This window comes from Protopterus annectens, chromosome 2.part0 (assembly GCF_019279795.1).
Source record: "Protopterus annectens isolate FY-2018-M chromosome 2.part0, PAN1.0, whole genome shotgun sequence".
NCBI lineage: Eukaryota > Metazoa > Chordata > Ceratodontiformes > Protopteridae > Protopterus > Protopterus annectens.
In genome coordinates, this window is record NC_056728.1 from 1,072,125,181 (window position 1) to 1,072,152,722 (window position 27,542).

The window sequence follows — 27,542 nt, forward strand, 5'->3', positions numbered from 1 at the left end:
CCTGTGGATGCTTTTGTGGTGGCGGATGCAACAAAAAAGGATTTGGCAAAGAAGAAAGCCAGACTGTCCATCCACTTAACAAAGATTCCCGGGCCCTGGACAGGATAGGGAAGTGCACCTTTGCTTCAGCAACCTTTGCTATCCGGTCCCTGAATTATATGGCACATTTCACCAGGCTTCAAAGGGATCTGGTTTCTGAGCTCACTGAAACCTTGGCTGGTGCCGTGTCCGATGAGGTCCGTGACAAAGTGGCCTCTTAGCTGGCCACCATTGAATTTATATCTAATTCTTCTCTGCGACTGGTATCTCACGCATCAGAAGGAGCAGCTAGAGCAGCGGGTTCAGCTGCGGTCTTGAGACGACATGCCTGGATGCGCTTGTGCAACTTCGCGGAACCCTTTAAGTCTTCTTTTCTTAATGCCCTCATTGAGCCCTCCTCGTTGTTTGGGCCCAAAGTTAAAAGTACACTGGCCAGATGTGAACAGGAAAGTAAGACCCTTTCTGCCATAGGTGTCTGTTATTCTTCCCCTCAACGTGCTTTCTCCTGAAACCAAAAGAGTGGGAAGATATGGTTCAAGAAATCTCAGGGTCCTTTCCGTGACACACAGGCTGAGTTCTCCCCCAGAGGCAGAGGGGGAAACTCACAGGGAAAATGCTCCTTTCAGGGCAGAGGGGGACCGCATAACTAGGGTTCCAGGGATTCTTTCCCTGGTCAATCCTACCAGCGCTCTGAAGAGCAGCCCAACTCATTTCCTCTAGAGGTGGTTGGGGGACGTTTCTCCTTGTACCCTTCTGCCTGGCTAACCATCACCACTGATTCTTGGGTACAAAGGATCATAAGCAGAGGTTATCATATCCCCTTCGATCTTTGTCCCGTCCCTTCAAAAAATCTTCCCGACGTTCCACCCAGTCAAAGGGAAGAAGCAGCACTAGAGATAGAAAAGCTGCTAAGAAAGAGAGTCATCCAAATAGTCCCCCCAGACCAGATAGGATCCGGATTCTACTCAAGACTATTTTTGGTGCCAAAGAAAACCGGGGACTGGAGACCAATTTTGGATCTCAGTGTATTGAACAAGTTTGTGAGTGTACAAAAATTCCGGATGGTCACAATACAGTCTATTCTCCCGCTTTTGGAAAAAGATGATTGGATGTGCTCTATAGATCTTCAAGATGCATACTACCACATAAAGGTGGACTGGCCATCAAGAAGATTTCTGTGCGGGAGCCAGTCACTACCAGTTCAGAGTACTGCCCTTCGGACTCTCTACAGCCCCCAGAGTGTTCACAAAGTGCATGGCAGTTGTCACAGCTCAATTGCGACTTCAAGGATTCCAGGTGTTTCCATACCTAGACGACTGGCTCATTTCCGCCCTCACCAGACATCTACTGGAAAAAGCCCTGGCATACTCTCTCCTCGCTGCTCAAAGACTAGGCATAATCGTAAACTGGCAGAAATCCAATCTCACCCCATCTCAGTCGACAGAATTCATAGGGGTTATCTTGGACACAAAAAACTGCAGAGCTGCTATTCCAGAGCACAGAATTCTAAGGATAAAACAACAACTAATTCCAATCCTTTCAAAGGAAAAATCCACAGCTCACTCTGTTCTACAGCTGTTGAGTTCCATGGCAGCCTCCATCACCATTGTTCTCCTGGCCAGGTTTCACATGAGGCTTCTACAATGGCTACTGCTCACCCAATGGTATCCTTTTCAGCATCCTCTTTCAGCCATGATTCGAGTAACCCACAGGTGCAAATGGGATTTAAATTGGTGGATGACTCACAATCTCTCTCAATGGTCTCGCCCCTTCTCCCCCCAGCAACCCAAGGCCACAGTTACCACGGACGCCTCCCTGATGGGGTGGGGGGGGGGCTATGTCAGGGACAGACAGTCCAAGGCATTTGGTCCCAACTGGAGACCCATCTGCTTATAAATGTTCTAGAGCTGAGGGTGGTGCTTCTGGCGTTGCAAGCATTCCATCCCCTGCTGCCGTCTGGGACAATTGTGATTCAATCAGACAACATGGCGGTGGTCTGGTACATCAACAAGCAAGGTGGAACCAAGTCTTGCCCCCTTTGTCGAGAGGCCATGAGGTTATGACAATGGGCGATGGCTACCAACCGTTTTCTTCTAGCAACGCACATTCCCGGGAGTTCCAACGTGATAGCAGACAGACTCAGCAGGTGCATTCTTCAACCTCACGAGTGGTCCCTGAATCCCTTGATAGTGGCAGAGATCTTCCACCGCTGGGGCCATCCTTGCGACCCCTTTGCATCCCCAACCAACTACAAATGCAGCAACTACTTTGCCCTGATTCCCCCTCTGGGACAGTCCCCCAGGGACGCTCTAGTCCACGATTGGCCCTCTGGTCTTCTTTACGCATTTCCACCCTTTCCCCAGTTTCTGAAGAAAGCCTGGCAGTTGAAGAGCAAGGTGATCCTCATAGCACCATATTGGCCTCGACAGATTCGGTTTCCCTTCCTTTGGCCGCACCTACTAGATCAACCATGGATTCTCCATCCAACCCCGGAGTTGATCTCACATCCACAGAACCTGATTCATCCCAACCTGAACAGCCTGAAGCTAACAGCTTGGCTACTCCAATTCCCTTGATTGCCAGGCAGAATTATCTTTCTTTACCAGTAGATGATATTGTCATTGCTTCTCATAAGTCTTCCACTGGAATTACTTATCTGAGCAAGTGGAAAAGATTTGCCTGTTGGCTGAAAGATAAACAAGTAGACCCCTTTTCAGCACCAGTGTCGTAACTATCTGGCCAACCTTCAATCGGGGTCTATCGGCCTCTACCATTAGAGTTCATTTGGCTGCAATTTCTAATTTTCATGAGGGTGTCCAAGATTCCTCTCTTATGTCCCATAAATTGTGCAAGACCTTCATAAAAGGTATGAATCATCTGAAGCCACCTTTTAGAGAACCTATTCAACCATGGGATTTATCATTAGTTCTACAAGCTCTGACAATGACACCTTTCGAACCAGCCACTTCTTGCGACCTCAAGTATTTGTTATTGAAAACCTTGTTTGTGGTCGCTATTACTTCTGCCAGACGTATTTCTGAACTTCAAGCTTTATGTATCAAGAGTCCATACTTGATTTTTCATTGAGATAGTGTCTCTGAGAACTAATTAGTCATTTCTGCCTAAAGTGATCTCTGAAATGTCCATTAATCAAACCATTGAATTGCCAGTTTTCTTTCCCAATCATTCAAACAGTGGAGAGCATTGCTTACATACCCTAGATATACACAGGCAAATCCGTTTTTACTTAAACAGAACTAAACCCTTTTGTAAATCTGACCAGTTATTTTTGTCCTTTTCTGGACCTAGATTAAGATCTGCTGTTGCTAAGGTCACATTAGCTAGATGGTTGAAGGACTGTGTGACCTTAATTTATACACAGCGTAATATCTCATTGCCTACTACCATGAAAGCTCATTCAACAAGGTCGGTGGCAACTTCTGCTGCCTTCCTTGCCAGAGCTTTTTTATGACATCTGTGCAGCTGCAACTTGGGCTACGCCTCATACCTTCATCAATCATTACAAATTGGATTTGGCCTCCAGGGGAAGAGCATCTTTCGGTTCTGTGGTGCTCTGGAATGTCCTTCCTTGAGAGCCTCCCAGGAATAGAGGTAGCTGGGGACTCTGTCCCATGCATAAGGAATGAACGAGGATTAACAATATCAGATAAAGAAGTTATGTCTTACCATAACATTCCATCTGTATTGTTGATCCTCATTCAGTCATTACGACCCTTCCTCCTTCCACCTCCTGTGGTTTCTAGTGGATCTCACCATCCAGTTCTCTTAGCTTATTTGACCAGAGGTAGCCTCTACCTTCTTTAACTTGCAAACTCAACCTGAGGTAACAGGGAGAAGGGGGATTGTGGGTAAGAGTTTAGCTCGAGAGTTTGAAGCTGACGCGAGCTTGGAAAATGGCCGGCTTGGTTCCGAGCTCAGAACCGATACCCATGCGTAATGACTGAACGAGGATCAACAATACAGATGAAACGTTATGGTAAGACATAACTTCTTTTTTTCTGTGTTTTGACGGGGCTTGAGACTGGGTTTATTTAAGAATGCTGACAATTTACTCTGTTATCATTTAGTGGAAACATGAAATGTCAGTGTTCCGCCAAAAGAGTTTGACTTCTTTTGCAGAAATCCAAAATACAAGATTAAAACAATGCAATAAGGTTAAGCGCTTTCACCTGTGTTATTACCAGACTTTCTCAGAACAGTGTTAATTTAAAACAGTGGCTGTTAGTATACACAAGTCAGCCAAAGTTACTCACAGTACAATTAAAATTTTAAAGTAAATATAAGTAAAAACAAATGAACCTTTTTTGCATACATCCTGTTTCATAGCCAAGTAAAATTCAATAAATTTCATAATAAGTCTTACATTCAAAATGAAACAAATGTTCAAAATTGACAAACATTATACAAATGCTTTAAAGTTCTAAAATACTTAAAAGGGGGTTGCAGCACACGCACACAAAAAGATGTTTTAAATAATATTCAGACAGTGATTATGTTAGTATTTATACTACATCCAGGGCTGTAAGATGTAAAAATGAGATTTTAAATGTCTCTTAGGAAAGAACTTTAGTTTTTGGACATCTGCTGCAGGACTCATCAGAAATGTGATAAGAGGAGCAAGCTGGTACAAGGATTCTCTGAGTTTTTAGCCCTCCTTCTGTACATTTTCCATGGGATTTTCTGCTCTTTTGCCAGGTTTGACAAGAAACAAAATGAACAGTGTAAGCAAAATGCTGGTAAACAGATGTTTAAAAACAATCAAGGAGGTTCCAAAAGGAAAGCAAGAACTTCTCAGAACAAAAGACAGTCAAATAAGTCAAAATTACTGTATAAGGGAACCCCCACCCCCTCACACACACATACTCTGCCAGTTCCTAATCCTTTACAGAAAGCTTAAATGTCCATATCTGTGTTTGGTAAAATTGTTTCAGGCAAATGGGTTCTGAGATTATTGATTTGTGGTTTGTGACTGACAAGCTATAAAATGAAATATTTGGAGATAATAGAGGTTATTGGTTAACAAGAAAAAGTATGCTACTGTGATTATTATCGTATTATCAGGTATTGTAATGATGTAGGTTAAGCAAATATGAAAAGTTTTATGAAAGATGTAAGGGGCATTATCACTCTAAAAAAGTGGGGTTTAAACTTTGTGATGTACTGCCTGCACTTTGGTTTCAGAAGATGGTGAAGACTGTTGCAAGAGAAATGACATATGAAATTAGGCATGAATTCTTTTTGGATTCAGTAGGTGTCGTTACCTTTTGAGGGACACTGAATTTGAAATATCTAAGTCATCAGGATAACAGCCTGTTGGAATCTAAAATTGCAAAACTGTTATTGGAAGAGCAGCAAACCAGAAATAAAGCTGTAAAAGTAACCTTAAATATGTTCTAACAGATAATGGAAGCGTGCATAATAAACTCTAGCTTCTTGAAGCTCGAGTTGCTGGTGAGGAATATGATATCATTTTAGTTGCATAAACATTACAAAAAATGGTTTAGTCTTAGAAACAGTCCTGTAATTATTCATGGTTTAAAGGTTATATTTCTTTTTGAAATAATAGTAGATGTTTGGGTCTCAAAATATGCGCCTTGCAAGTTTCTTCTGTAATTCCCACCTCTGGAGATGGTGAGATAATTGCAGTGCAGATTTTTGAAAATAGATATTGTTGCTTTAGTTTTGCTTACTTCAAATAAGGGTACGGATTTTTTGTTGGAGCAAGCTATTAGAAATTTTTGAAGAATAAATATGACATTGTGTCAGGTGAATTTAATGTGGCTGATGGTGACTTGAATACTCCTACATCAAGGTCCAGAGTAATGAATTCTGTTATTACTGACAGCTTAAAATGCAGTTATACCCAGTTTGCTCAGGAATCCCCAGTAGGCTTGTGAATATATTATACATTGTACTGCTTAAAGGAAATCTTAGAGGTAGCATATTATGCAACTGGACCAGAACTAGACACCTGTAACTGTCAGTGTACTGATTGGGAATCCAAGTTTAAATTTAAACCCCATCCCAAGGTAAATTTCCACTTGAAAAAGTGTGATTTTTAGGGTATTAATTCAGAATTGAAAGTATGGAAATGCAGGGCAGTGAGTTAGAGGAGTACTGGGGGATCTTCTATAAATGTCTTGATGATGTTATTGTTAGGCATGTGCATGGGGTAATACTATTAGACATGGTAGTAAATTTCCATTGTGGTGGTTAGGAAAAATTCTGTAAACTAAGGAACAAAAAGAGGTTTCCTTGGGAATTAGTCAAAATGTTTCCTAATGCAAAAAAAAATATATATATTGGATGACTAAAAGCATGTCTAGAAAGAAGGTACATTGGTCCAAGATGAGTTATGAGACTAAACTTGCTGAGTGTATCAGTAGTAATGGTAGACCACTTTTAAATGTTTGAGGCAGTATGGTAAATGACAGCTGTATCTATTAAAATGGATGGAGACCATTGCAGACTGTGATAAATTAGCAAATACTTTTTTTCTGCAAATTGTTTTTGCTCATGTATCACAACTAGATTATTATAAAAATATCTCAAATATTAATAATAATGGAGTATGCCCAGAGCTTTCAGAAGACCATGTTTTTGATTTATTGAAGAAAATAAAATCTAATTCAGCTGCTGAACCAAATCATTTTAAATGGATCCCTTGTAAGTATCACTGCAGAACAGTTAGTGCCCTCTCTAACTTACATTTATCAGAATACTTTGAGAACTGGTTGTGTGCACAGGACATGGAAAAATGTCATTGTAGTGTGTATACCAATGCAAATTAATCCCTGTATAGCAGGAAATTATAGACTGGCAAACATAGATGTTAGTAATTCTGATATGATAGGTTTAGATATGTTTAAACACAGATTGCACAGGACTAATTTTGTTTTTACTCCAGCATTATAAGCTCATTAGAAACAGAGTATCTGGAGATATTATCTACGGAAAAGCCGAAAGACACAACAACAATAACTAAATATAAAAAAAGCAGAATGTTACAGGACTGTTTGGATAGTACAGGTGATCAACATCAAATGGTGTGAATTTCGGTGCAGTTCTGCTTTTGAGAAGGAAGAACCACAGATCGCCATATGCATTGAATGATCACATTTTAACCTCAGAAAATAATGTTAGGGATCTGGGGAAACTGGTCGATAGTAACTAAAATTTTCAAGTCGATCTGAGTAGATTGTTTAGAAATGCCTTTCTAAGATGTATGTGCAGAAGGGATGCAACTTTTTTGGTCTGTATACACACACATGCATATGTGTGTGTGTATGTATGTATGTATGTATGTATATATATATATATATATATATATATATATATATATATATATTTGAATTGTGTATGATTTTGGCTTTGTTTGTTTCAGCAACATTGAACATTAGACTGCCACTTCCCTAGGATTCCCTTTTATCCATGTGTACTGCTTGATATCACTTCTTGCGCATGTGCATCCCACTGGATAGAGAGAAGTCTCCTTTTCTACCCATCTCTTCACACCAGGTAAATTCCTGATTTGTCACCAGATTCTGATGTCTTCAGGTAGAACACTTACTGACTGCTTCCTTACCATAAGATCTGGTATCCACTCACCCAACTCTTAAAGCAGATGTTTATCGTGTTACCCTGCTGCAGTCATCACACTTTGGTTATCCTGTCGTCAGGCGGTCCCGCAAGTCTGCCTGAATTCCAAAGTCTTGGTCCGGCATCGGTTGCTTTCGCTTCTTCCCTGACGTCAGTGCGCCAGGGGTATATAAGAGGCATCCGCCATTTTCTTCAGTCTTTCTTGCCGCGCGGTGCCCGAAGCAGAAGCAGTTCGCAAGTGCCGGTTGGCCATCACCTGAGATTTTCTAATCGAATTTCAGTCCGAAGTCTTCAAAGCTAAGTACCCCTTTGGGGAACCTTTTTCTTGCCTCAGTCCGATGTCAGAAAAAGTTAGCAATTGCAAATACCTCATAAGGACTTTCATTCTTATTGTATACCTTGCCTAGGCCAAGACCACGACGTCACTGGTTGTCGGTTTTGTGCTAGGTTCAATAAGCGAACTATAAAGCGACGCTTTGATTTCGCACAACACTACTTCGGTAGGAAATTTAATTACACTATGCCGTCAGAGCAGCCGACTTCCAGCGTGCATAAAAAACGCAAAGATAAAGACAGGCAGCCTAGATCCAAGCCAGACTCTGAGGCCTCGGCTGGGCTGGTCGCCGGTTCTCTGGTTTTCAGTGAGGCGCCTACTCAGCCCCTGGCGACCGTAGAATTGGAACCCCAGACCATTTTGGATTCTAAAGCAGAGTGTTCTAGGCCGACGCAGCCTTTTTCTTTAGGCCCTACCGACAACATTGCAGAAGGAGAAGCCGGTGCTGCGGAAACACCTTTGGTTACAGAAGGTGTCTTCAGACCGACTACTCTCACCATAAAATCTTATGCTAAGCTTAAGACTCCTCTAAAACCAAAAAAGACTGCACATCAGTCTCCAGTTCAAGGCCCCCATGCCTAAGAAACAGATGCTTAAAATGGCTGAAGATTTGATTTCTTTAATCAGGGGTTCCCAACCCCCCCCCCCCAGACAAAAGGCCTAGACAAGAGGAGGATTATGCCTCCTCTGATCAAGTGTCTATCTCCTTAGGCTCCTCTGAGGAACAGGATTACTCCTTTCCCCCTTATGAAGATTCTGATGCTGAAGATTCCATTCCCTCAGCTTCTCCCCCTGAAGACTATTCCTGTGGGGAAGCCTTACATACCATGAGGGAACATTTCCACTGGGAAGGCCAGGGCTACTCCGACTCAAAGAAAAGGCTCAGAGAGTTTCTTTTACTCCCCCAGCACAGACCACTTGCTTATCCCACCAGTTTTAGACATTGTGGATGATGTTTACGTAGAGTCTAGTCTAAATCCAGATTCTCTGCCTCCTGCTCCGCCCACACCAGATAGATATTATAGAGTGCCTGACTCACACAAATTCCTTTACAAAAGCTCTGTTGCTGACCCAGAGACAGTCTCCCAGGGTCCCAAAGGGGCTAAGTCTTCTATGGCTAAACATCCTGTACCCTCTGAAAGGGACTCCAGAGCACTAGATAGATGGGGGAAGAAGGTTTACACCTCGGCTACTCTAGCTATGAGAGCACTAAATTGTCAATTTCACATGCTGAAATACCAGCAGTTCCTAATGTCTCAAATAAAACAAAAGATGAGCACGCACCCTCAACAGTCTGAATTCAAGGAAATGCAGGATCTGTTGCATGCAGCTAAACAGGTGGGCAAACATATTTTACAATGTGGATTTGATTCCTTGGAAGCTTCCTGTAGAGCAGCTGTTACTGGGTCTGTTATACGTAGGCATGCTTGGTTAAAGGAACAAACTCTGCCTGATCATGTTAAAGCAAAGTTACTAGATGCACCCTTACAGCAGGATGTCTTATTTGGAGTTAAAGCAGAAGAGGTTTTAAAGAAAATGGAGGATAAGGCAAAATCTATGCAGACCTGTCAAAGATTTCTTACAGGTACAACCCCCATGCTTCAGCAGAAATTGTCCAGCAAAAAATTGGTCCTTTCCAGCTTCTGACAGACCACAGAGGGGTAAATACAGATGCCCAAGGGGCAGAGGACAAGCACAAATCCCTTACAAACCTCGCCAATGGGGCACTGCAACACAGAAGGGAGGAGAAGACAGGCCCCAAACTACTAGAAGACAAACACAAATAACTTAAACCTCAAACTGCCAAGCAAAAATCTCTTGGCAGCTCCCTTTGGAGGAAAATTAGCATTTTTTTATAGACAACTGGTGCATCGTCACAAAGGACAAATGGGTCCTAGACATTATCTCACAAGGATGCAGATTCCATTTCCACACCTGGCCAAGGATATAAGGAATGCCAAACTTGCCTCAAAATCAATGGGCAGAGGCACAAAAACAAATTGCAGCTCTCATGGACATGAGAGCCATTCAACTGGTACCTACACAAGAGCAATGCCAAGGTTTTTACTCAAGGCTCTTTCTAGTCCCCAGAAAGGACAATGCTTGGAGACCCATTCTGGACCTTTCAATTCTAAACACCTTTTTGCAAGTACCCATATTCAAGATGCTAACACTACAGCAGCTTCTTCCCATGTTGGGCAAGAAAGCTTGGCTAGTAACGTTGGACCTCAAGGAGGCATACCTGCATGTCCGTATCAGACAAAATTGCAGAAGATACCTCCGTTTCATTGCAGGTTCAACCCATTACCAATTCTCTGCACTGCCCTTTGGCTTATCTACTGCACCCAGGGTCTTCACAAAATGCCTGGCACCAGTAATTGCATACTGCAGACAAAGAGGAATTCAAATATACCCATACCTGGATGACTGCCTCATCCAAGCAGAAAGCAAGGACATTCTCTTACAACATCTGACTTTTGTAAAACACCTTCTAAGTTGCCTAGGGTGCACAGTAAATAAAAAGAAATCAAAACTAGTGCCCTCACAAAATATGACATTCCTGGGTGCCCGGCACAATGGCCCAGATGGCGTATCTGATGCCAGACAAACTACAACTAACTCAATACTTCAAAATAATGGCAACAAAGACCCAACTCCCTGCAAGAAAAATTCTGCAGGCCTTGGGCTTCATGGCATCTTGCATACTACTAATACAATTTGCAAAACTGCATATGAAGAAATTACAATGGTACCTGAAAAGCGTATGGACTCAATACAGCCACAGCTTGGAAACAATGATACCTCTCATTCCCTGCCTTCAACAGGAGTTTCTATGGTGGTCACAGGCATGTCACCTCAACAAGGGTCAGCCTTTCACCTTACCCCCAGCCAGGCAAACTATGACAACAGATGCATCGGACTATGCCTGGGGGGGCACACATGGCAGGATGGTGAGTTCAAGGCATATGGACTGCAGATCAAAGGAATCTGCACATCAATCAAAAAGAAATGCTAGCTGTACAGAATGCTCTGACAGCCTTCAAGGACCTCTTACATCCAGGACAGCTTATAATAAGGACAGACAACACCACAGTAATGTGGTACATAAACAAACAAGGGGGTACACACTCCTACCCTCTATGCAGGCAAGCAATGACCTTGTGGAACACAGCACTGGCTCACCAAGTTCAATTACAAGCTCAGTTCCTGCCAGGAAAAAAGAACACATTGGCAGATGACCTAAGCAGAAACATCATGGATCCCCACGAGTGGAAACTGGGTCCACAAGTATTTGCAGTGATAACTCAAAAATGGGGGTGCCCAGACATAGACCTGTTTGCCAACCCCCAAAACTATCAGCTATCAAAATTCTGCACAAGGACATTTCACCATCAAGCTTGGAAACTGGATGCACTCTCATTCAGTTGGAAAATGCTTGACAGTATATGCCTTTCCTCCATTGCCCCTTCTCACAAAGGTGCTGCTGAAAGTCAGGATGGAGAGATCTCGAATGATACTCATTGCCCCGGACTGGCCATGCCAGCACTGGTACCCACTACTAAGGAACATGGCCCAGGGCCCACCATGGATTTTACCACAAATTCCTCATCTACTCACACAGCAAGGCAGTCAGATTCTACACAGCCAGCTCAAGACCTTAAATTTGGCTGCATGGCAAATCACCTAAGCGACCAGCCAGCCCCCCTTTTACAAGCTGTTATGGATGTCATTCTGGAGGCCAGGAGGCCCCGCTCCAGGAAAGCCTACTCAGACAAATGGAAAAGATTTTGCACCTGGAACCAAGCTAAAGGCCAAAATCCCCTTCAGCCGGACATGCCTCAGATTCTACAATATTTAACTGAGATGTTACACAAAGGACTTTTTTTTCATCTATTAGAATCCACGCCTCAGCTATTTCAGCTCACTACAACACGGATCCTCCCTTATTTTCACATCCACTTCTAAGGCAGTATCTCAGAGGGGCAAAAAACATTAGGCTTCCCAGGTGAGCGCCAACACCAACTTGGGACCTAATTTTTGTTCTGGAAAAACTTACGCTGCCACCTTTTGAGCCAGCTTTCTCAGCTGACTTAGCTTATATCATGGAAGACTGCCCTGCTGCTAGCAATTACTTCAGCCAGAAGAGTCTCAGAGCTACAGGCACTAATGGCAGTAGAGCCTTTCCTCATTTTTCATCAAGTTCTCTATGAACTAACCCCTCCTTTATGCCAAAGGTGGTATCCAGTGTGGCTCTAAATCAAACCATCCACTTACCCACCTTCTTTCCAAATCCACAGAACAAAGGAGAAAGACTCCTGCATTCCTTGGACATTCACAAGCAACTACGTTACTACATGGATAAAACTAAGGCTTTCAGAAAATCTGACCAACTCTTTGTATCCTATGCTACAGCATCACAAGGAAAGGCTATCTCAAAACAGACCATTTCCAAATGGATAGGACATTGCATACGTTTTTGCTACACCCATCATGGAAAACCAGTTCCTGCTAGCATAAGGCCCCACTCCACCAGGTCAGCAGCTACATCTACAGCCTTCCTCAGGGGGGTGCCAACCAAAGATATTCTGGAAGCTGCAGCTTAAAGTTCAGTACACACCTTCACCAAACACTATCACTTACCACTTTACTCTGACTAGAGCTGGCTTCGCCACTGCAGTTTTGCAGGGCCTTCTAGCCTCCTCTAACCCTGTTTGACTCCACCTCCCAGCCTTAGCTTTGGGATTCTACCCAAGTGCGATGACTGCAGCAGGGTAACACGATGAACATAGTACAGTTTTGTACCTACCATAAATGTAGATGTTAGAATGTATACCCTGCTGCAGTCCAGGTTACCCTCCCTCCATCCCCTCTGAACTAACTAAAACCTTTCAATACCTTAAAATCTGATACAACCTTTGTGGTGTATTTGCTTATAGCTGGAGGGATGTTTTGTTTATGCTAAGCTTTTATTATTGGTACTATCTACTGACCATCTTTTGGGGGGGGCACCTGACATCTGGGGCAAGAAAAACTGAAGAAAATGGCGTTGGATGCCTCTTTTATATACCCCTGGTGCACTGACATCAGGGAAGAAGCGACAGCAACCAATTCCGGACCAAGACTTTGGAATTCAGGCCGACTGCGGGACCGCCTGACGGCAGGATAACCCAAGTGTGATGACTGCAGCAGGGTATACACTCGAACATCTACATTTATGCTAGGTACAAAACTGTACTTTCTTCATTCTGAAATTAAATCACCGATGCAGCACTCTGCTTTTCTCTTACATGCTGTGAACAGTTGTTTCACAGTAAACTAATGATTACGTTTAAAACATTCACATAAAGAGTTCTTTAAAGAAGCATAGAGTCATCATCCCTAAACTTATTAATGGCTTGTGTAGCCCTTCCCAAAAATAGAAAATGTTATCTATTATTCCTAGTCTCTTTGATAACTGACATTTAAATGTGCATATAAAATGCCCTTGTTGCCCACTGTTTTAACTGAGGAAAAAAATTAGTACTAACCTTATCTTTCATGGTATGTTTTTACTCCTGCTGTTCAAGTTCACTTGGCTAAGGGTGAACATCTGTTTCTCATGCTGATGCTGCTTCTGTCTCCATCTGTCTGTCTCCCCCTCTCTGTGTCTTTTCCCTCTGTGTTATTTCCTCCTCTGAAGCTTCATCTTCTCTGTGCAGTCACTCCCTTTATCTCTACTCTCTCACCCTTTGCACCTCATGGGGTTTCTTCTCTCTCTTCTTTTCTAGACATTTCACCTCCAACTCTTCAGACTGCATTTGAAAACTGTTTAGGTGTGTTGAGTTATCCTTCTGTCACATGATGCACATGTATTTCCTCTGTCAGGCTGTCTTCACATTCAGTTGACTGAAGGTGTCTGTCAACTCTCCCTGTGTCAGAACAACATGTAGGAGTCCCTTTAAATTACACTAACCATGTGTGCCACTTACATCATGCCATATTCTTCAGAATTCATTTTGCCTGTTTCCTAGCTATGCCATCTAAAATATGTAATAACTTCTGTGCAAGGTATACTTCCATATATTTACTTTGTGGCTGCAAGGATGAACTTTTATTTTAGTGCAAAACTAATGTATAGGCTGTACAAGTCCAGTTTACAGTATCCCACATCTGCCACCAGTTAATATATGATGACCAGGGGTTATGGATGCTCATTCTACACCAGTTCTCTTGAATAATAGTCAGGGAGATTGGCCTTAGGAGTGTAACATATTTGTCCACTGTTGCCATATGTGATGTCCCCACTCTGGTCAAGTAAACAAGGACCCTGAATCCTCACCACTGACACTGAAGAGGGACGTTCACTTGGAACAAAAATAGATACACACAGTATTTCCAGTTGCAGCTCTCTGCATCAAGCACAATTTCCCTTAAGAGCATACAGGGAACACATTCAGTCCGGGGTCTGGTTTTCTTTCTCTCTCTGTCTCCAGGTCCTCAGTAAGACTCCCCATTGGCACAGCTGTAGGGTTGAGTCCCTCAGCTGAGTGTCAAAGCCAAGTCCTCCAGCATCCTCTCTGTGAGACTAGTGTCTCTTGTCCCTGCTCCAAGTAGCTGATGCACACACACTTTGGTATTTGATTTTCACAGACACACACACACGCGCGCACACACACACACACACACACACACACACACACACACACACACACACCTGGGAAAGGCTGGCACAGATTTACTAGCACAACCACCCCTGCTGCCCAGATACCTATACTTACCCCTACAACAGACTATAAGGTAGTTACATCTTACTCTCTTACTGAGGGTACCCAATTATATTTACTAGTAATATTAGTATTAATATTAGTTATAGTTAGTACCAGTTCAGTAAGGCTTTCAGAGTAGGTGTGTATAAATTCATACCATATACATAGTAGCATAAATATAAAATTAAAGCTAAAAAGCAACAAACAAAATAAATAAATTTAAATATATTTAATAATAAAAAAATAAATAACAAAAAAAAATACATGAAAAAACATTACTCTAATTTCACTCAAAATAAATCACAGAAAATACAAACAGAGAACATATTAAAACAACACAACAGTCCTTAACTAACCACAACAAACAGAACTAACCCTGATGTACTCTCATACTATTAGATGAAGTAGGTGATGGGTCCTTTTTTGTCAGGTTCCAAAAATAGAGTGATCTGGGACTTCAGTATCATCTTGTATTAAAACATAATTTTTGCTGTGAATTACAGGATGACATCACATACATCTGGTCATCTGACTTCTGGTTCCCGTACTACCCCCATTACTGGAAAATGAATCAGAATGTGTTACCGTACACACAGGTAGAGCTTTGCTAAGATCTTTTGCAGCCTCTGGAAGTCCTAAAACAATAAAACACTTCCACTCTTCTTACAGGTGCTAATAAACCATTCTCTGGCACAGACATTTTATTTCTGGCTGCTATCAGAACTGTAGCATACAATTTATTGCCTAAATTAAGTAATTTAATTTCATACTATTTTTCAAATTTAACTGGAGCTGAGCTTTAACCTCTTTTCTTCCAGTATCCTCTATTGCAATATTAATTTCAGTAGTTGTAATGCAGTCTGACATAAAGGTGTATTTCTTTTTCTGTCACTGGGTACATTTTTACCACGATCAGCTTTACAAATACATTTTCAACACAAGCATTTGTACAAATGAGTTTGATAGACAAATGACATGTAATTCTTTACATAATTCCAGCTAGCTGTACTGACATACGTTACACATCCACTGCCCTACTTCTCCTGGCATAGCTGGCAATACCTCGCATTATCACACCTCAGGCTATGACCAGGTCATTCCACAGCCAGACAAGTTTTGCACTGTACAGATGAAATGAGGATTAAAAACTGGCTTTCCACAAATCCACTCACATTACTGTAAGGCTTGTGCTCTTCAGTGCTGTCTTACTTATAGTAAATGAAACTTACACACACACACTTTTACGGTAACATACTACCACCAGCCAGACTTACTGGCACACCAAAAGTTAGTTACTAAACTCTGTTAAAATTAGCCAAGTGCAACAGGTAATGGTAGCTATAACAAAGTAGTTACTTTCCAAAAAGCATATGCCAGCAGTTAATAATTTCACAGTTTTCGTTGTTTTATATAATATAAACAACTAGCCACAAGGTTCTGAAATTGCAAAATTAAATTGTTTTATCAAAAAATGTAAGTAGTGCACTTTGAAATCAAACATACAAGCAGACATATTATGTACATGGAAATACAGAATATAAGATTTAAATTGATAGATGTTAGCTACTTGGTCCTTCTGTTAGTACCATTAGCTGACTGTCTATGACTAGCATTTTTTATAATAATTTAACATCTGCAAATAGAGGCAGAATTACAGACAATAATCTCAATGACTTTGGACAAGCATCCAATATGCACACTCCAGGAATAAGGCAAAAGAATAGCTGAACTGTGAGCTGTTGCCCTGTGAATTTGGAAGAGCCCCATTACTTGCTGAAAGTTTACAGAGGTGTCTTGGAAGGCATTATTTGGAAATTGCCCAGTAATTTTTTTAGAAAATCCCCCTTTCATTGAGTCATTGGTTTCTCAATTTCCTTTTTGATTTAGTTATTAAATTGTAAGTATATTGTTTGCAAAATTACTCCTCTGCAAATTCATTTGCATTTCATGTATTGTCAGCATAGTCTTTGGCAGGAAATGACAGAGTTAGAAAAAAAAGGCTCTGTTGCGAGGGGTTCTCTCTGAAATCATATGACCTTTTAATAGTTTTAGTACAGTTTACAGAAAATAGTCTATGATTCTTAAAGAGCTTTATAAATACCTTTGCCTCATGTTGTATAGAACTAACAGTTTTAAGTTTTGTGCAGCTTTTACATTTTTTTATGCAAAAGACATTTACCTCAGCTTAGTATAGCTTTTATTTATCATCTGTCTCTTTGTTTTCTCTGTGGAGACAGAAATTGGCCAGAGATAGATGTCCTTCCATTTCACTATTGCAGTATTCTTAACATGAAGGATACCCTGCCAAGTGTCTGGCCAGTATACCAAAGCCTTTAGGTTGTTAAATATATGCTGTACAGCACATGTATGCTCTCCATAGTAGATGGAGGGCATAAAGGTGACATCTGGACATATCCTCTGGAGTTTCTCTGCTGCCAGCCCAAACGCCATCTTTGATTGTTGGGCTGATTGCTCGAGTTGTTTGCTGGATTACCTGGCTGTTTTCAGATAAGTGCCCTGTTAGGGTTTTTAGCTTATCCTTTTCTTTTGCATTTATGTTATTGTGGGGTTTCATGTCATCCAGAATAGATAAATGCCAGTGTGGTAGACAGATTCCCTATAAAGACCTTTACAAGCAATGCTTGTTTTGTTTAGGAGCTTCTCACAACCATATGTCTTGTACTAGTTGTCAGGCTTTTGTCCTAAAGACCTTATGTAGTCACCTTTCATCCCTAGCCATCTAGCTTGAGAACTACTGTCTAAAGCTTTTAGTGAAAGATGCTATGGAGGGTACTTCAAGCCAGGTCAGATTCTTCTGCTGTGCCGCCTCGCTGTACATCTCTGTTGAGGCTGGTGAAACCCCGGAGGATCATCTGGTTCCTGTGCTGGATTCCTCTGCCATGACTGGTTCAGAGGCCAGTATGGATCTGGCTTCTTGCACGTCCTTGGAGGCCTTGCAGATGTCTGCTTTGGATGTTCAGGGGTAACCATGGCTGATTATCACCAAAGGGCCTCTGAGGGGTTCCTCGGATACTGGTGCGGGAGGAAATCCTGACTACAATAATTGAATGTAGACTAATATCAGAGCCTTCTAAGTTTTATAAGGTGGATGACCCCTTAAAAAAGAAGCAAAAAATAAAACAGATCTCTCCTGCTGCCAAGGACCCTCCCAAGTGAATGGCAGAAGTTTACACGGGGCTTGTTCAGTGGTCTTTTAGCCTTGAAGCTCCTCAGGGAATCTCTTTCCTGGCTCCCCCTTAGTCATCTTCCTCCCTCAAGAGAATTAGGGAACAGGATTCCTCTGAAGAAGAAGATTCTGATGAGGAATCCTTGGCCTATTCTACTCAGATTTCTTCCTCTTTGGATTATGGCTCTAAGGAAGAGGAGTCTGTTGGTCCTGGATCTCCTTTTGTGAATACTATTTCCAGGATGATGGAATTGTTTAAATGTGATTGTGCTCAAGTGTTTGAAGTTGAGAGAAGGTATTAGGAGTTCCTTCAGATGGAGTCTCCTAGACCCTCTGCTGTTCCTCCTGTTTTGGCTGCTCTATTGGTTGCCTTTTCTTCTGTGTCTCAGGCTCCCGAATTCACAGCCCCCTGCTCCTAAAAAACCTGATCAGTCCTATAAAGTGCCTGTTGACTGAAAATTCCTTTGTAAATGTCCATCTGCTGACCCTTTGGTGGCCTCTATGGCAGCTGACAAGCCGCCTAAATTGCTGCCTTCTACCAAGCTTCTTCCTTCTGTTAAGGACAGCAGGACTATGGAAGGGTGGGTAAAAAAGGTTTATACTTCAGCTACCCTTGTTTTTCAGGCTGTTAATTATCAGACTCATGTTACCTGATTTATTTTTGCTCTTCTTTCTCAGGCTTGCTAGGTTGTCATTTCTGACCTTCTTGATTCTGAGGGAAAAACTTCTGCCTTGTTCCAGTTGGGGACTTCTTCACAGGTAACTCCCCATTCCATTAAATGTAGTTGACGCAGCAGCTGCTTCTTTTGGCTCTGTGTTAGAGGTATTCCTGGCTACAGCTTTAACCTCTGCCTGATGATATTAAGGCTAAGTTGATGGACACTCTTCTGACAACAAATTTTTGTTTGGTCTTGCTGATGATGATTTGTTCAAGTCCCTGCAGGAAAAAGGCAAGGAATTACAGGACTTGAAACATAATTTTGTTTCCCCTATGCCCAAGTTCCAGAAAAACTATCCCAATAAACCGACTTTTGTTAGAAAGCAGTCTCGCCCTTCCTCCTAAAGGCAAGAAGGGGGTGGTAGGACGGCTCCCCCAGCTAAGTCTATCCAGACCCCTCCTGCTCAGAAGCCTTCCTTTCCTAATAAACCAGGTGCTATCTGACTACCTGGTTCTTCCCAGCCACATTCCTCTTTCCCATCATCTTTCTCTGTCTCTTCTTGTCTGGTTAAGCATAACCAATTTCTGGGTTATTTCTGTCAATCACCAAGTGTATTTCATGGTTTGGAAACCTCTTCCCCTTTTCGTGGACATTCCTCAGCCACCTCAAGACCAGCTGAACTTTGTTCCAGAGGTGTTTTGGTGTCTTTTGACTCTGGGAGCTATTCAAGAGGTTCCAGCTGCTCAAAGGGGAAGGGGTGTTATTCCAGAATGTTTTGGTCCCCAGGAAAGAGAGCACTTGGACACCCATTCTGGATCTTTCTCACCTGAATACCTTTCTGAAGATTCCTTCTTTTCAAATGTTATCCTTTCAGATTTTGTTACCTCTGCTGCTTCCTCAGGCTTTTATGGTTTCTCTGGATCTCAAGGGTGCTTACCTCCATATCTCTATTCATCCCCTTTTCAGGAAGTACTTACTTTTCTCTGTTGCTTCCTGGCATTTTCAGTTCTCTGCTTTGCCCTTTGGCCACTCTACTGCCCCAAGCATATTCACCAAATGTCTAGCTCCTGTGATTGCTTTTTGCAGACTCAAAGGCATTCAGATCTTTCCTTATTTAGATGACCTGCTTATTTAAACCTCCTCTCCAGAGATTCATTTACAGCACCTCCAGTTTGTCATGACTCTGTTGCAAAGCCTGGGGTTGACTGTAAATTTTAAAAAGTCCTTCCTATCCCTGTCACAGGATCATGTTTGTCTAGGATGCAGGATACAGACTGTTCCTATGACTAGCATCCCTGCCTCCTCCCAAGGCTTTGACTCTGATCTCATTTTTTCAGTCCTTTCTTCCTCTGGTTTTGATTTCAGACAGGGAATTTCTTAGGGCTTTGGGATTCATGGCATCCACCACACCCCTATGTTTCTCTTCTCCAAAGTGCACTTGAGAAAGCTTCAGTAAGCTTCAGTGGTATCTAAAATCAGTTTGGCTTCAGTATTCTCGTCCTCTATAGCTTCCATTTCCTCTTCTTCCATGTCTCAAGTTGGAATTTCAGTGGTGGATTCACCAACTGACTTAGAATCCAGGGTGCCCCTTTCAACCCCTACTTCCCTCTCAGGAGCTTTTCACAGATGCCTCAGATGCAGGTTGGGGGAGCTTCCTTCAGAAACCTAAAGGTGCAAGGCCTCTGGTCTCCTCAGCAACAGAAAGACCACATAAGTATCAAGGAGATGAGAGCTCTTCTGTTGGCTCAAATTGTTTTCCAGCCTCTGTTTTCTCCAGGGCCCTTAAAGATCTTTACAGACAACACCACAGTGATGTGAGTCAACAAACAAGGAGGAGAAGGTCCATCTTTAAAGGTTGGCACTTTAGGTTTGGGAGCTAGCTATTCCATACCAAGTACCCCTTCAGGTAGTGTACATTCCTTCAAGTCAGAATTTTTTGGCAGACTCCCTGAGCAGGTCCTCCATAACACAATCTCATGAGTGGATGCTTCACAGGGATGTGTTTTTGGATATTATCCACCAGTGGGGTATTTTATCCACCAGTGGGGTATTCCTCAAGTACATCTCTTTTCCTCCCCTCTGAACAGGCAACTTCCTCAATTTTGTGCTAGGGCACTATGTCCTCTGACTTGGAAGGTGGTTTCCATGTCTTTTTCACGGAAGCAGATATTTCTTTATGCCTTCTCTCCCCCCTTCTCATTCCAAACGTCATGTTCAAGATAAAACAGGATGCCCTCACAATCTTGCTGGTGACTCCCTTTTGGCCCAGACAGCATTGGTGCATTTGGCCAAGGGTAGTCATCACAAGTTACCTCACAGGGTGGATGTTCTTACACTAGACAAGGGATCTCTCATCTATCCCCACCTGTCCACTGTTCAGCTGTGACAGTGTGGGTGATACAATTTTGATTCCCTATAGGCACCTTTTTTCTGAGGACGTGGTTTGGGTTCTGCAGGAGGCCAGGAAACCCACTACTAGAAAATCCTACTTGTCCAATGGGTTAGGTTTTCTGTTTGGTGTCTTTCTCGTAACCTGGACCCACTTACTGTGCATGTTCCTTTAGTTCTCTCTTGTTTGTGTGAATTGCTCAGTTGCTGGGTTGGAGTATTCTTCTATTAAAGCCCACCTGTCAGCTGTTTCTGCTTGCCTGCCTTTAGCTCTTCCTTTGGCCTCTATGTTCGAGACCAAACAGTTTCTTAAAGGTGTTCTAAGTATTAGACCTCCCAGGAAGCCTGTCCCTCCTTCCTAGAATCTTAGTTTTATTTTGGATTAATTGAGAGAGGCTGCTTTTGAGCCTGCAGCTTCAGCTTCCTTAGAGCATTGCTCTTGGAAGACTGTTCTTTTGTTAGCCCTTACTTCTACCAGATGTGTGTCTGAGCTTCAAGCCCTTATGGCTGTTCCTTATTTTTTTAGTTTTTCATAAGGACAGAGTGTCCCTTTGTACTAATTCTGTTATGTCTAGGTGTTGAATGAGTTGTCTCTTTTTCACTTGTTAGGTTTGATGTTATTCTTATCATGGTAAGATCCTTCCTTCTATGGTATAGGCTGACTCTGCTAGGGCTGTGTCTTTTTACGTTGCTTTTTTCAAGGGTTTGAATACTAATTCTATTCTTGAGGCATCTACCTGGACTTCTGTGCATACCTTTACCAAGCAGTACAAGTTGGATGTCATGTCCAGAGCTAGAGCTGGTTTTGCTAGGGCCATTCTTCATGGGTTCCTAGAAGGTGCTGCTGGCCCTTCCTCCCCCCCATCTTCTTCCCGAGCTTTTGCACTCTCCCTTATGTTAAGAATACTGCAACAGTGAAATGGAAGAACATATTACTGTTGTGTAAAATCTTACCATAACAATAGATGTCCTTCTCTTCACTGTTGCAGTATTCACTTCCTCCCCCCCCCTGGTCCTTTGTCCCTCTGGATGTGTATGTTACCCTCTGCTATCCTAGGGCTGGCATTTCTCTTGGGGCTCTCAGTTCTGAGCATGATACATCTGGACATCACCTTTATGGCCTATGCCTAGTGTGGGGAACATACATGTGACGTATGGTGTATCTTTAACAACTTAAGGCTTTGGTATACTGACCAGAACTTGGGCCACTCTTTTCAGGGAAGTTCCCTCACATTAAGACTACTGCAACAGTGATGAGAAAGACATCTACTGTTATGGTAAGAATTTACACAACTGTATTTTTGCAAGAGAAAGCCCTTCACATCCCAGATGTGCTCTGCCACTTCAGGTTTTAGCTGAAGTAAATGCATGAATTGTGGAAAACAGATCAGCTGTTCTTAATTACTTTGATCCAGGAAAAGAAGAGTTTACAGTAGATAAGCATGGTGTTGTTTACTTTTTGTCTTGTCTTTGTGGATGAATCCTGCATTTAAATATGCTGCTCCAAAAGCACCAAGACTGCTTCCGGTATTGTTTTTTTTTGGGGGAGGGTCACACCTTTTACCAGTCATGATTAGTTTGACAGACTCAAGGAATTGGGCCACCTTTCTGAGCTTTTGCATTGCTGATGTTTTCTTGCTTCTGCTTCACTTGGTGTTTGCAGCTTGGGATGCTTCTCAGATTTATACCCACTGAGGATGTCCCTGTGCCTTATAGTCCCCAGTAAGTCAGACAAGTATATAGTTTTACGTCCTTGTACAATGTGTCAGAGTTTCAGCATTTTCCTTGATTTGTGTAAATGGGCTTCCCTATTGGTTGGGGTGAACTGGTGGGCTCAGAGATCAGGTGCATTCTTTTATTGCATCATGACATATGACTGTGCTTCAGACAATAACCAGATTCAGAGAGGAGGGAAGGTTATCCTATTTGCAGACCCACTGAGGAGCATTCCCTCAAAGATCAAATAAATGTTTCTCCTGTTTCAGTGTGGGCATTGAATATTGTTGACAGTAGCTGCATCTAGCAACATCCTATGTAAACAGTTGGACAGGCTTGGAGAATAAAGGCGGCTACTATCTGATTAAAAGACATATCTTAATGGGTGGTGGAGGTGAAATTCATAGAGGCATTCAAGAGGACTGGGACTGGGACACATGGAGAAGAGATGAGCAGGGAAAAGTAGAAATGGAGGGGAGGTAGAATTTATTGTCTTCTGCCATCAAATGTTTGAATAAACCAGACATGTTTCTGCACAACACTGATAATAACCAAGTAGATGTCGTAACTATGCATCAAAGTACATTTTCTTATACAGGTTCTTTATCACATTTATTGATGGCCACTTGTACATGTTTTTTCTTGTAATGTAAGTAATACTTAGTAATACTTATTATTATTTTATTATTATTATTATTATTATTATTATTATTATTATTATTATTATTATATTGGTATTTATAGTACTAATAGAAATGCCTATGAGCCTAAGAATGTGCATGTTGTTGTTTACATTGACTTTAAGCTTTAAAACCCGAGATGTTTTCTTTGAGATAAGTGAACTGGGATCAATTTAATTTTATTTATTTACTATCATGATTTTGTTTGTTGGTCCACTAGAGTAGTACACTGAATACAGTAGTGTTTAAGCAACTTATTTGGTCTCCTTGGGTATCTGACTCCTTGTGTTTTTTTATGGCTTTCTTCTTAATGATATTTTGAATCAGAAACTCTAAGTTGAAAATGTAAGGTGGCTGGTTATGACTTCTGTTTATTTCATGTTCCATTACATAATGCTAGGAACACAAAAAGTGAGTGTAGCATTTGTCTGTATCTAAAACCTTCTGCAGATAGCAACTGATGTTATAGTCTTCATATTTTATTTGTCCATCTCTGCTTATCTGTCTGCCTTTGCTTACCAGTAAGTACAGGTTGGAACAATGCTTTTTTCATTGAAGACCCAGAGAAAAGTAAGTAAGCAACAAGAAAACACTTTCGTGTGCAAAGATCTTATGGTATTAATATGCATTTGCTAATAAATAAACTCCAGAACTTGGGGGTAGTGCTTACTATTTTTCTTTGTTTGTATGTGTCTGCATGTGTTTTTATATACATATATATATATATATATATATATATATATATATATATATATACATATAGTGTGCGTCTGCATGACTGATTAACTTTAATATGTTCACAGAGTGCTGTACTTAGCAGTGTTACATGTTTTATTCCTCCTCAATTCCCTAACTACCATGCAGTTATCCAAGATAGATGATTATGACTGCATCCATGTCTTTGAAAATATATCATTGCATTCAGTGAGGTATCCATGTGAAAAAATTGACTGTTATAGTTTGATGACTGCTTTTAGTAAGCAAACCCTTCTTGGTACTTTTTTCCTTTAAATTTGTAGCTTCGGATTCGTGACCTTGAAGGAGCACTTCAGGTAGAAAAAGCCAGTCATGCAGAAGTGGCTTCTAATTTGGAAATGATCAAACAACAATTCAGAGAGGTTGAAAAAGCATATGAAAGAGAAAAAAAGAAACAGCTAGAGATCACTGGAAAGCTACACAAGTAAGTTCTGTTCTTTATTTTATGTTTAAGAGCATATTTTGCGTTATGCATTTAAAATTGTACTGTAATCTTCTACCGTTTGGTAAAGTGTTGCATCAAAGAACACTTTGCAAGAATTGTAGCTATACAACAAGATTAGAGAATGCATGGTTCTAGCTTAGCTGCATATGTCAGTGCAGTGTTAGTGGCACAGCAGGTAGCACTCTGCTTTGTTGCAGAAGACCATACATGGTTGATGGACTGCTGCCACTGCAGTGCAGCATAAGGGGGTGTGCCTCACTCCTGAGTGTGCCATCTTTTGGATGAGATGTTAAACTGAGGAACCCCCTGCTTGGTTTATCTCAACTGGACTTAAATGATCCTGATACCGTGGCCAGAATGTCCTGTAACAGTGTAAGTACCACTTCGGGTCTTTCCTGAAAAGAGACCACTAGCTTAGTAGGGCTAACACTGTCAAAAAAGGATTTGCAGACAAGTAAATAAACTGTCAAAAACCTGATCAATTCCTGCCCATATTTGATCTTTTAGTATTTCAGAGCTGCATTGTTCCAAGTGAAACTCGTCAAGTATTAGAAAATTATTTGCTTATTTTTTACCATACGACACATTCAGAAATGCACTTACTAGAACTTCACAGAAAATGCAAGGACTTCTTTGGAGAGCTTAATCAGTGCAAACTTTAAAAAACGTCATTTCCCATAGTTATCTAAATAGCGTCACTTCCTTAGCAAAGTCATATACTTAACAAATTTAGCCAAGTCATTACACGCCGATGTCTGAATAGTACATCGCTGTCATAGAAATGACTTAGCGTGTAAACACAAAGAAAAATTACAAAGAAAAATTATCCAAATGACGTGACTTCCGTAACAAAAGCATATGCTTGGCGAATTCAGCTAATTTGTAACAAGCTAATATCTAACTATCATTTCACTGTCTTAAAAATAACATATTCTTGGCGAATTCAGCTGATTTATAGCAGGCAATATCTAACTAACGTTTCACTGTCTTGAAAGTAGCATATCGCTGTCATAGATATGAATTGATATACAACATCGTTTCCATAACAGAAGCTTGTACCTGGTAATTCAACTAGTTTATAATGAGCTAATTTCTAACTAACATAACACTATCTAGAAAATAGTGCTACTATTAAAAACTACAGAGGAACAATAAATCATGTGACCAATAATAAATCATGACATCAGTAAGACTAGTAATGCATATAAACACAGTTAAATAAGCTTGTACTTAACAATTCAGCTAATTCATAACAAACTAATTTCTAACTAATATTACACTGTCTGAAAATAGTGCTCATATTAAAACTACAAAGGATTATGTGACCAATAATAAACCATGACATTAGTTAAACTAGTAATGCATATAAGCACAATTAAATAAATGAATGATGCTGTAAAAGATACCAGAACTAAATGTGTAACTGCATGTCAAAAATATATCTAATGCATTACTTATAAAAAGTAAAAATTAAAACACATCAAACAAATTACTTGATAGGTCTAGCTTTTAATTGTGGTCTAATCGAAACAGACTCATTGAGACCTCTCCCCCGATGTCATGCTAATCGGAGGATCCATCTGGTCTCTGCTGCTTCTGTAAGATTAATCAAATCACCACCTCTGGGATTAATGGGTTGGACATTTAGAACTTGGAATAGAAACATATGGTTCTCATAAAGAAGCATATGTTTAGAAATGGCGCTACAATCATCATGCCTGGCAAAACAATAAAGATGGTCACGGATACGCTCTCTCAATGACCTATTTGATTTGCCAACATAAAACATGAAACAAAGTTGGCATGTAGCCACATAGACAATATTACGTGTATTACAGTCTGCGTTGCATTTGATCTCCCAAAGTCTACCATCATTCGAGTTTCGAAAAAGTCTAGAAGTGTCGACATAGGCACATTGGGGACAGTGCCCACATTTATTAGTACCAAATGGAAGACTAGTTGTCAAATTGTTGGACATAGATAAAGATGGAAAACAAAGATGTTGTTTCAAATTTTTAACATTGCTATACACATAACGAGGACAATTTCCTACTATTGATTGTGTGTCACTGTCCACAGTCAACATGTTCCAGTTGTCAAATATCGCTTTCTGGACTAAAGGCAAATTCTTGGCATAAGGAATTACCAACGGGGTCTGTTAAACAGTGTGCAATGTGTGAAATGAAGTACGCTTATAGTTTGAGTAATAAGGTTGACCTATACTATGCCTTAGTCTAATAACGCCTTGACATGCATACTCAATTTGACCATGGTCATAACCTCTGTTACGGAAATGGTCTTTCAGGACCAATAGCTCACGTTGAAAAGATGTGTCATCTGAACACAGGCGTGAGACTCTCAATGCCTGGCCTCTGATGATATTGTCAAACGTCCTAGGTTGATGCATGCTATATGGAGAAAGAAATGATGCCATATAGCAGGATTTGCTAAAGACTTTGGTCTTGAGCATACTGGCTTCCCTGTATATGGTGACATCTAAATAATCAATCGAGGTCATCGAAAATTCCATAGTGAACTTCAGGAACCCTTGTAGTGCATTAACACTGGCAAAAATTTTTTGAAAGGAATCATGGGTGCCACGCCAAAGGAGAAAGAGGTCATCCACAAATCGTCTGTAGAAGACGACTAGGGGACAGGCAAGGAAGACCTCTCTCTCCCATGCCACCATGACTAGGTTGGCATATGTATTGGCGCAGCTCGTGCCCATGGCTATGCCAGTGGTCTGTTTGTAAATAGTGTCCTGGAAGATGAAAAAATAATTCTCCAAGACTATCTCAAGTAATAGGCTCAGAAAATCAGCTTCTGTGGCTGATAGCGTCTCACATAGTAAGTCTTTGACCATTTCAACACCTCGATTGTTGGGAATGCATGTGAACAGGGATATGACATCCATGGTCACTAAGCCTAGCAGGTCAACCTCATTACATTCATTGACAAATTGGAACAAATCA

General features: G+C 41.3%; 1 protein-coding gene across 3 annotated transcripts in view; it reads left to right on the forward strand.

Annotated features, from left to right (window-relative positions):
- CCDC171 (coiled-coil domain containing 171) overlaps positions 1 to 27,542 on the forward strand; it is a 3,960,104-nt gene that overhangs the window by 679,681 nt on the left and 3,252,881 nt on the right. For all 3 annotated transcript variants that reach the window (XM_044061288.1, XM_044061289.1, XM_044061290.1), the window contains exon 8: positions 24,389 to 24,549. In XM_044061288.1, the coding sequence (XP_043917223.1) occupies positions 24,389 to 24,549 (161 nt within the window). The remainder of the gene's footprint in view (positions 1 to 24,388; positions 24,550 to 27,542) is intronic.